General features: G+C 35.1%; 1 protein-coding gene across 1 annotated transcript; it reads left to right on the top strand.

The window, feature by feature from the left end:
* The first annotated feature begins 297 nt into the window (after positions 1–297).
* On the top strand, positions 298–2,873 carry LOC111793824. Its single transcript, XM_023675875.1, has one exon. The coding sequence runs from the start codon at positions 335–337 to the stop codon at positions 2,765–2,767; it is 2,433 nt and encodes an 810-aa protein (XP_023531643.1). The 5' UTR covers positions 298–334; the 3' UTR covers positions 2,768–2,873.
* Positions 2,874–11,469: the final 8,596 nt, after the last annotated feature.

Raw genomic sequence — 11,469 nt, 5'->3', positions numbered from 1 at the left:
GGGTTTAAAATGCGTCTACTAGGTCAAAACACGTGTACCAGGGAAAGATTTCCACGCCCTTATAAAGAGTGTTTTGTTCTCCTCTCCAACCAACGTGGTATGTTAAAAGAAGTGGATGATCTAAACAATGAAAGAAAGTATAACGATCTTTCAAGTCAAAGAACCATATTCCAATGAAAAGAATATTAATCTTATATTTTTAAAAGCATCAATCTTATCTTCTTAAACTTTGATTCCACATTCAATGAGTTCTATAAATACCCACAACTACTAACCAAACAAAACCACAGCAAAGAAACACAAAGTTTCCTCATACTATATATCAAACTACGCCATGAGTGTTGCAGTCAAGGTTTGCGGCCAAGTACCGGCTGAGGAGAAGTGGATTAAAATCCCCGATGTTAGTGGCCACTGCGTGCAAGAGGTCGCAAAGCTTGCGGTGGAACAGTTCAACGTTCAACATGGACACAGTCTTAAATACGAAAGCATTCATGAAGGATGGTATTGTGAACTGGGTCAAAACAACCTAAAGTACCGTCTTCATATTAGGGCGATAGACTTTCTTCAACGCTCTCTCTTGTATGAGGCACTTGTGTTCGAAGAGAAACCTAAGTTTGAAAGAATCAGAAAGTTGATATCTTTCGTCTATATATTGAATCCTGGACACTATGTTGGGCCGGTAGATCCACCCAAAGTATTGAAGTGGATTAAAATTCCTAATCTTCGAGTGCCATTTGTGCAAGAAGTATCAAATTTTGCAATTGATGAGTACAACAAAAATGGATATGGCATAAAATATGTTGAAATCTATGACGGTTCGTATGCGGAGATGGGTCAAGACAACATAAAGTTTCACGTTCGTATTAAGGCGAAAGATTTGTTTGGACGTTTGTGCAACTACGAGGCTTTTGTTCTTGTCAGACATTTGTTGTCTAAGAAAATCATGATTTTCGAAGGTTTTAGGATTTGCGATCCAATAAAGATTGTGCCCGAGTGGATTCTAATACCTGATTTGAAGGCGCCTGGCTTGCAAGTGGTTATAAAGTTTATGTTGGAAGAGTTAAAACTTAAATTTGGAGATAGGTTGAAATTTGATAGCATTTATGAAGGTTGGTATTTTGAGTTGTGCCCAAACAGCCTAAAGTATCGTTTCCATGTTAAGATGATAGACTTTTTGGGGCGTTCTTTCAAAATTGAGGTTATTATTATCGAAGAGAGACATGACTTTCGAAGAATTTTGAAGCTGAACTCTATCAATTTCATAGTAATTCCTGGATCTTCGGAGAAGAAGTGGATAAAAATTCCTAATGTTCAGGTGCCGTTAGTGCAAGAGCTAGCAAAGTTTGCCGTGGATGAACATAATAATAAAAGTGGAGAAGGCCTAAAATATGTTGAAATCTGCGACGGCTGGTTTATGGACCTGGGTCAAGACAACATAAAGTTTCGTCTTCATCTTAAGGCGAAAGACTGGTTGGGACGTATACGCATCTATGAGGCTGTTGTGCTTGTTGAGGACTTTATCTCCAAGAGAATCAAGATTCTCGAGTCTTTCAAGTTTTGCGGTCCTCCATCATCGGTTAAACCCGGGTGGATTCAAATACCTAATCTTAAGGAGCTTGGCTTGCAAGTGGTTATAAAGTTTATGTTGGAACAGATCAAAATTAAATTTGGAGATAGTTTGAAATTTGATTGCATTTATGAAGGTTGGTATGTTGAGTTGTGCCCAAACAGCCTAAAGTACCGTTTCCATGTTAAGGTGATAGACTTTTTGGGGCGTTCTCTCAAACTTGAGGTTATTATTATCGAAGAGAGACGTGACCGTCTAAGAATCTTGAAGCTGGTCTCTATCATTGTCATAGTATCTCCTGAACCTCCAGAGAAGAAGTGGATAAAAATTCCTATTCTTCAGGCGCCATTAGTGCAAGAGTTAGCAAAGTTTGCCGTGGATGAATATAGTTCAAACAGAGTAGGCCTAAAATTAGTTGAAATCTATGACGGCTGGTTTATGGACCTGGGTCAAGATAACATAAAGTTTCGTCTTCATCTTAAGGCGAAAGATTGGTTGGGACGTATCCGCAACTATGAGGCTGTCGTGCTTGTTGAGCACTTTTTCTCCAAGAGAATTAAGATTCTCGAATCTTTCAAGCTTCTCAGTCCACCGGTTGAAGGCAAGTGGATTCCAATACCTAATCTTAAGGAGCATGGCATACAAGCGCTTGTACAGTTTATAGTGGAGCAACTCAAAATTCGATGTAGAGATTGTTTGAAATTCGATAGCATTTATGAAGGTTGGTATTTTGAGCTGTGCCCAAATAGCCTAAAGTTCCGTTTGCATATTAAGGCGATAGACTTTCTGGGACGTTGTCTCAATTATGAAATTATTATTGTCGAAGAGAAACATATTTTGAAGCTAGAATCTATCATCGTCATATTGTCTCCTGGACACTGCGTTGGGCCTATGGATCCACCCAAGGTCGAGAAGTGGATTAAAATCAGTAATCTTCAGTTTTCATTCGTGCAAGAGGTATCAAAGTTTGCGTTGGATGACTTCAACGTTAAATCTGGAGATAGCCTCAAATACGATGGCATTTACGATGGTTGGTATATGGAGATGGGTCAAGACAACATAAAGTTTCGTATTCATTTAAAGGCAAAAGACTGTCTGAGTCGTGTGCACCACTATGAAGCTCATGTGTTTGTAAAGAACTTTCTCGGTCAAAGAATTAAGATCGTCGAATCTTTCAAGCTTATCGAAAGGAAGTGTTAGAAACTCCCCTCTTCGTATCATGTAACATGCGAGGGTTACTAAAAACCGCATGGCTATCTATAAAGAAATAGTCATGCGAGAATGAAATAAATCTTTTTTAAGTATACATTCTTCTGTGTCCAACATCATACATCTATCAATCTTTTATACTACGAAGTCTTCCTTATTAGATTAATCGATAATTAAAGTTTAATATACGAAAGAGGGTTTCAAGATGAATTAAGTGTCGATAAAATAGATATGGGAATTATTTTTATGATGGGTAGCTTATAGGATTTGGATTTAATATGATCAATTTCATAACCTTCCTTGGAAAATGTAAGAAAAAAAGGCAAAGAAGATGATTGAATGTAATGCTAGACGGGTTGAAAACGATATGACAATGGACGAGCTATGTGTAACACACGAGCTCGAGAAGTATGAAATTTTTTGATATTCCGTTGTAACTTACCGGGATAAGAGTGCGATAAGAGCCTACAAGTAGTAGGTTACTTATTGAACATTTTTATAGTCACCTCTTTCCCATTTTTCTCACATGTTCATAGGTTACTAGTCGGGTAGTGGAGTGTTCAAGAGTTGTCCGGTCAAACAAGGTTAGTCTTGGAGTGAATCCATCTTAATATTTTGGGTTTTCTATTGAAACCTACCACGGTTGGTTTATGGACATGGGTAAAGATAACATAAAGTTTCGTCTTCATCTTAAGGCGAAAGACTGGTTGGGCCGTATACGCAACTATGAGGTTGTTGTGCTTGTTGAGCACTTTTTCTCCAAGAGAATCAAGATTCTCGAACCTTTCAAGTTTTGCGGTTCACCGCTGCTTGAAGGTAAGTGGATTCAAATACCTAATCTTAAGGAGCGTGGCTTGCAAGTGGTTATAAAGTTTATAGTGGAACAGCACAAAATTATATTTGGAGATTGTTTGAAATTCGATAACATTTATGAAGGTTGGTATTTTGAGATGTGTCCAAATAGCCTAATTGCATATTAAGGCGATGGACTTTCTAGGACGTTGTCTCAATTATGAAATTATTATTGTGGAAGAGAAACAAATTTTGAAGCAAAATATCATCATTATATTTTCTCCTTAACACTGCGTTGGGCCTATGGATCTACCCAAGGTCGAGAAGTGGATTAAAATCAGTAATCTTCAGTTTTCATTTATGCAAGAGGTATCAAAGTTTGCATTGGATGACTTCAACGTTAAGTCTGGAGATAGCTTCAAATACGATGGCATTTACGATGGTTGGTATATGGAGATGGGTCAGGACAACATAAAGTTTCGTATTCATTTAAAGGCAAAAAACTGTCTTAGTCATATGCACCACTATAAATCTTATGTATATGTAAAGCAATTTCTCAGTAAAAGTATCAAGATCGTTGAATATTTTAAGCTTATTGAAAGAAAGGGTTGAAACTCCCTTTATATTTTGTAACATGTGATGATTACAAAAAATCGTGTTTGGCTATCTATAAAGAAATAGTCATGCAAGAAAGAAATAAATCTTTTCAAGCATACATCCCCTTGAGTCCAACATCAAACATCTATCAATTTGTTATATTTTTTTTTAATAATACTTCCTTTTGTAATGTCTTCGCTATTAGATTACTCAATCATTAGAATTTAATATTAGAAAGAGAGTTTCAAGATGAATCAACCATTTGAATATCATCTATGTCATAACATTGGAAAATGTAAGGGCAAAGAAGATGAATGTAATGCTAGACCGGATGAAAACAATATGATAGTGGACGAGTTCAATGTAACATATGAGCCCGATAAATATGAAATTTTCTGATATTTCAAATAGAAAATTTCAAATTTTTCAAATTTTATTGAGAATCCTAGAGAACCATTATCCATAGAAAAATATTTAGAAGAATCCACTCATTCAAGAGCAAATGAATAAAAAGTCAACCTTGGAAGGGTAAAATGGTCTTTTCCACCCTTCACTCTTTAAGGGGTTTGTGTTACCCTTTTGAGAAATTTTTAAGTTGATGTTAAAAAAAATAAAAAAAACTTTTTGGAGTAAGCTTTTTTCATTTATCCCATAAATAAATACTATTTATCCAACAAATTCGATTGATTGATACGAGTCCTGAACCCAGCTCGCGTACCGCTTTAATGGGCGAATAGCCCAACCCTTGGAACATACTACAGCCCCAAGTGGCGAAGAGCCGACATCGAGGTGCCAAACCTTCCCGTTGATGTGAGCTCTTGGGGAAGATCAGCCTGTTATCCCTAGAGTAACTTTTATACGTTGAGCGATGGCCCTTCCACTCGGCACCGTCGAATCACTAAGGTCGTGTCCTACCTAAAGTCAGTCTTTTAGTAAGCGTATAGTTGCAGCTATTTAGTGTAGAATCAATTCTTTAGTGGATGCACAAAAAAATAAAAAACTTTTTGGAGTAAGTTTTTTTCATTTTGAAAAGGTAACCATTGGGGAGCTCTCGATCCTACCACCTAGAGGTCCGATTTCAGTCAAACTCCTTCACAAAATTACTTAGAATTAGGAGGACATTAAATCTGAACATTTAAATCGTTCAAATCTATTAAGAAACAAGGAATACCAAGAGATGAGAGTTGTAGATTTTTGTTCTCTTTGTTTCTCAAGATTAGTAAGTTTTCAGTTGAATTAGGTTACGAAATTTAAGTATGTTGTTCTATAAAGGATTTCACACTTTTTGTGAAGAAACCTTATTTGGATTTAAAGTAGTTTAGATAGAAAGCTAGATTAAAACTATTCAATATCGGTGAAGAAATCGAGTTGAATCGAGTTATGTTGAAAAGGTTATGAAAAAAAAAGTAAAATAAAAAAACAAGATTGAAGGAGAAACCATCAGGCAACTAATGGGAGACGTGTTGGCCAAAAGCATGGATTCGCTTCAGGCAGCTAGGCAAGATACGCATTTGTCGATGGCTAGGCACGTGTCGATCAAGAAGCGGAGGAATGCTTCGACGCTTGATGGGGACACGAGTCACGTCATCAAAGGGAGACTCGAACCATGGCCCAAACTGATTCACTCTAGCCTTGCTCTGATCTAACCCGACCTGATTCAACATGGAAAACACCTATCCATGTGTGTCATGTGTTGCAATAAGAACGTGTCCGGTCCTCCATTAGGCGCATTTGTACTCATGAAGGGGTTGCGTGCATAGAAGCTATTCAGCTGTGCGTGAAGGTGTGTAAGAGTGCTTGAAGCTATTCAGCTGTGTTTGAAGGTGTGTAAGAGTGCTTGAGGTAGTTGTTTGTTTCGTTTCTCGTTAGACTATTTTTCACTTTGATTTTATATTAACCTTAATTACTTGAATTAGGACCTACCAGTAAATTTTTAAAAAATTTTAAGCACCTAACAAGTAGAGAATCTAGCTTGAAAAGGCACACAAAATTCGAGTAAGTAGACATATAGACGTTTCTCAAGTAAGATTTGTAGAGATTGTTGGGATGTGCTAGCATGCAAGCATTTCTTGCCTAAGGTGGTTAAAACATGCATGATGAGGACGGTAGAAGGACAACTTGGATGTGAATGCTATGTATGTTATGAAAAACTATCGAAATTCCGTAGGGTGAGAATTTAAATTGCATGTCTATTTTAATACTTTCTGATGTGTTAGCAAGAATTTCTGATGTGTTAGCAAGAACGATGAGATGTTGTGATATGTGCTTGGAGTTATTGATGGATGCTGTAATACAAAAATAAATAAACCAATAAAAATAATTATAAAAAAAAAATAATAATAATAATAAATAAATAAACAAAAAAGAAACAATTTTCTCCACTTCTCTCCACTAACCTCTCATCCCTTTCCACAATTATCTCTCATCGACTCATCCTGACGGCCTGAAAGTAACATTTACCGAACAGAAACAGAAAAACAATAATTATCAGATTTATTAAGAAAAAAAAAATGAGAAAGGTCTCTACCCAGTTGAGATTAGCCATCTCATCAATAAGGTATATATTAAATCTTCATTTTCTTTTTATCCTATTTTTTTAGAAATCACAACCAATTATAGTTAGATATTCATTGAATTATTACAATAGTTTTAACTTTGAGTTAGAAACTAAATGTCAATCGTTTATACGAATTCAAGAAAATCACGTTAGATTAATAATATTAGATTAAATTTATATAAGTACACAAATGAATAGATTAAAAATAGAATGGCCAAGAAAATTTATTAACAGTAAACACGGAGATAAGGAAAGATTTGGAAACAAGATCCACTAGAAATTTGGAATGGATGAGAACAGCATTAAAAAGCAACAGATAAAAAAAGAAATTAAGGAATTAAAAACCACTAACTAAATATAGAGAAAGGTAAATACATGGTAGGAAAGCCCATAATTACTTAAATAGTTGTAGCTACTTTTTTTTTATACAACAGTAACCATGTAAAATAAGATTTTTAATAAAAATATAATTATAGACATATAACATTTCAAGATTTTTAATAATGGACCTATGTAAATTAGAAAAATAATTTTGTAGATTTCAAACTTGAAACTGATGTCATGGGCTCACATAGGTTGACTCGGATTTCAGAGGACGGAATCTGATAACTCGCCAAAAGTAGAGTTATATCAAGTCTTTTTAACGTTAATTTTGCACTTATACTCACCATTTTCTCATTAATTGCTCCATTTATTCTAATTAGTATACATGAAATAGCCAATTGTGGTTTAATATGAAAAGAAGATCAATTTGCATAAATCGAGCTTAATTGTACACTTAATCGAGCTATTTGGTAAAATTTCAGAACATTTATGCTGAACCATGATGCCGTGGCAAATCTGGAAACAACACTGCTTACAAATCTGGAAATAAATTGCTGACTTTGATGCGGAAGCAATCCGGAAAGCAAACTTTTGGGGTATGACCTGGAAATTTTAATCCACATCAGTAGTCCACGTGGATCATTGGCTACCAAATTAGAAACATCCTAAGTGACGATTTTATCCTTTCTCAGCCCTAAATTAGAGAAACAAGCATTCTAAAAGGAAAAGGATACCTAAAACGGGGAGGAGCCACACCTTGGTTGAGAAATCGGATTAGACAGCAGCAGCCTCCGCTGCTATGAACTGCTGTGAAACCAGAGAAGAAGAAGAAAATTCTAATCCAGCAGCTGTTGACAGCAAAAGGAAAAGGAGACCAACAAAGATTGATTAGGGCAAAGAGGTGGACGTGAGAGCCCAAGGGAAGGGAACTTCTATTGACGAACGACAACAAACCAGGATAACTCTCTATTTCCTTATTCTCTTTTCTCATTCCATCAATTTTACATGATTGAGATGCGAATTCCTCTATTTAATTCAGTTTGTATGGAGAGCTAAACTTTATAGGGGATGCGAGAGTTTTATATAGTTTAAGTATGTTGACGATATGCTTTTAGTTTATTAAAGAGTTGTTGTTAATGATTTAAATGTGTGTTTAATTAGTTACTTTACATGCATTGTTCTCTTGTTCGGGAGAAGAGAGGGAGCAATGAAATCCTCTTTAATACTCTAGTTCCATAGCAAGGAGACTTGAAGGGTAATAAAAAGGTTAGGAATAATTCTTCTCCTCGAGCCTTGTTAATAGAAATTACAACAATTATGGAAATAATCACCATTTGGGGTGGGCTTGAGAATCTATTAAAAGGAACTATAATCTACCACAAAACTTAATGATTGATCAATTTAATCTCTTTAGCCAAACCTTAGAGTTGTAATAGTCCAAAAAAATAAATTAACAAATAACAAATAAAAAAAATAGTTAAAATAATAATAATAAAAAATTAAAAAAAAAAATCTTTCCCCCACTTCTCTACTAACCTCTCGTCCCTTCCCACAATTATCTCTCATCAACCCATCCTTATGCCAACGGAGAAAAAAAAAAAACAAGGTCAAATTTGAGAAGTAAAATGGGCTTTAACAAAACCAGATTTAGAGATTTTTGTCAATTATTACGGTAAAATCCTATCTCAAATTTCCTCTTCTTCTATAGTTATGGTTATAAGAAATTAATTTAGGATGAAATCTTCTCTAATATTTTAACAGGTACGGTAATAATCAGATCCCATATCCAATTGATTAGATTTTTGTTAACATTTTAAGTTATATGAAATAAGGTTATAAGGTTAGATTCAATAAAATTTTAGTTGGTAGATCTATCAACTAGAAGATCGTAGCCAAACAATCAACTTGCTATGTATGGTGGAAATGGTTAGGGTTCTCCTAAAAAACGTCTTTGCACTATAAACTCATTCTAATAAGGGGAGTGTGAACACACATGTAACCTTATGGCAAGCACACAAGGTCAAATCCCCACACTTAGAGAGACTCTATAGCCCTTCAGAAACGTTTGTCGATTAATCTTCTATAGATGATGTTTAGACTAGCTAAATAGCATACTGTGCAAAAAGATTTGATGAGGTAGCATTCAACTAGAATACCAGTAATTTATGGGTGTAGCTATACATGTTGACTAAGTCTAAGAATAGGAAATAAATTCAATTAAATGAGCTTTATGGTCTAGTACAAGTGCGACCCAGAAATGGATGAACGACCTCTAGACCCAGAGTAGGTTTGTGATGGTAATAAGATTCGGTCGAAAGTTCGAGGCCTTTTCATAATCTTAAATAGCTATAGAACTTGGCCAAAACTTCTTAGAGCCAAGAGAAAACTTCATTGTAACTCACAAGGATAAGAGTGGGATGAGAGCCTATAAGTAGATTGCTTATTAAGTATTTTATACTCACCTCTTTCCCCCATTTTTCTCAAATGTACACAAGTTATTGGTCGAGGTGGTGGAGCATTCAAGAGCTACGTGGTCAAAGAGGGGGTCGTCTTGGGGCGTCAGTCAATCTTAATGTTTGGGTCTTCTATATTTTGTTTGGAGTTATATCTTGAACTCATACCCTATATGTAATCAACTCCAACAACACTAACTTATAATTGTTTTCCATTTATTTAAATTGTGGTGTTGTTTGGTTTTGAAGTTATGGAAATTTAACCTTATTTTTATTATTATGTATTTAAAATTTTACTCTTATTATATCATACTATATTTTATTTCCATATAAAAGAGAGGTCTCCCACTTCGTTTTATCATCTTAATTAAATGGTTCGAGCCAGTCGGAGACTTCATATTTGATCGGTTCGATAAGCTTTTTGTCTCTTGTTGCTTTAAGTTGAGAGGTGGGAAGTTGACCTCCATATAAAAGAGAAGTCTCCCACTTCGTTTTATCATCTTAATTAAATGGTTCGAGCCAGTCGGAGAGTACACTTTCTGACAACTCAAGACCACTTTCTGACAACTCAAGACCAGCATTTTGACTTATCCACCTTTGGTCTAATACACTCACGCACTCTTTTACTGTTTCAACTTTTCAGAAATTATTAAGGTGATTAGTTTTAGTTAGTTTAAATTTTTGAGTTAGTTTATATTATTTTAGCAAAAGTAGGTTTAATTAATTTAAATTGTTTTATGGCAAATTAGGTGAACCAATATGCAAAGTAAGTTTAGTTTAAATTATTAGAAGCAAGTTTAAATTATTTGATGCCAAAATAGGTGAGCTAGTTCAGATACTAGAATGCTAATTTATAATTGTGGAACTCTTTAGAAAGAATTAAATTTCAGAGATCGACATTAAGCTAGCATCAAGAGGTCGTAGTAGCTTCAACCTATACCAACCAAGTAAGTGGACCTACCATCAATTTGATTATAATTGTGTGAATAATGACACGTGATCGTGGCTTCGCACATGTTCATATACTTGTATATGCGAACTGTTATGATATGATATGTGTATGAGATGATACGTGAATATTATGATGTATGTGATGAATTGATATGTTAAGACATGATATGCTTGAAGGCATGCTCAGGTTATGTTATATGACTATTATAATATATGATATGATTGACCTGCAAAATGATGAATTAGCATGAGATACAATCCTGATATATCGTTGGAAGATATGATAAAAATGATATGATGAATGATACGATATGAAGCAAAACGATAGAGAGGTTGTAATACATAATAATGAAAAAGAAAAAATGTTGGGACATCATGCATTATTGTGTGTTCATGCATCGGAGGATACCCCTTCTCCTTTTGTGATAGTACGGACGCGTACGCTATCAGATAGGGAAACGATTATTATTTTACCATAATGCAGTCATGACGGCCGTTATTCGTAATGGGTGTCCAGTATCAATAGCTACCAGAGAATGCTCGTCCAACCAGAAAGGGGCTTAGGAGGTGTGCGAACCGATTGATGGGTCCATATTCACACGTGTGGACTGTGTGTAGTAAAGTAAATACACATCCAATTGCCTGCTTAGGATAGTCGCCGTATGAAAATAGACTGATATAATATGTCCCATTTATGATTGCATGTGTTTGCATTTAACCTCGATAGGGGGTCTTTTACTAAGTATTTCTTAAAATACTCAAATCATGTGCTACTATTATTTTTTCTGGTAAAGGTAAGGCATCCCTCTACCGCTGATAATGACATCACAATTTGAGAGTATGACATATGCATGGCTAGTTATACTTATTTTCTTAGACTTAGGTTAGAATAAGGTTTTTTACTTTTAACGCTTAATTATTTTATTTAGTACTTCGTTGTGTCGTTTTAAAGATGTTTTCAAACTAGTAGTCCATGACGGTGTTTTAAGATGAAGTTTATGTTTTATGATAAAGTTTAA

This window comes from Cucurbita pepo, chromosome LG04, assembly GCF_002806865.2.
Source record: "Cucurbita pepo subsp. pepo cultivar mu-cu-16 chromosome LG04, ASM280686v2, whole genome shotgun sequence".
NCBI classification, from domain to species: Eukaryota; Viridiplantae; Streptophyta; class Magnoliopsida; order Cucurbitales; family Cucurbitaceae; genus Cucurbita; species Cucurbita pepo.
The sequence above is the reverse complement of the archived record's forward strand: the minus strand, read 5'-3'. Positions and strand labels throughout refer to the sequence as shown.

Excerpts from the sequence above, each read along its gene's own strand:
- LOC111793824 (XM_023675875.1), top strand. The coding sequence starts at position 335 with ATGAGTGTTGCAGTCAAGGTTTGCGGCCAAGTACCGGCTGAGGAGAAG.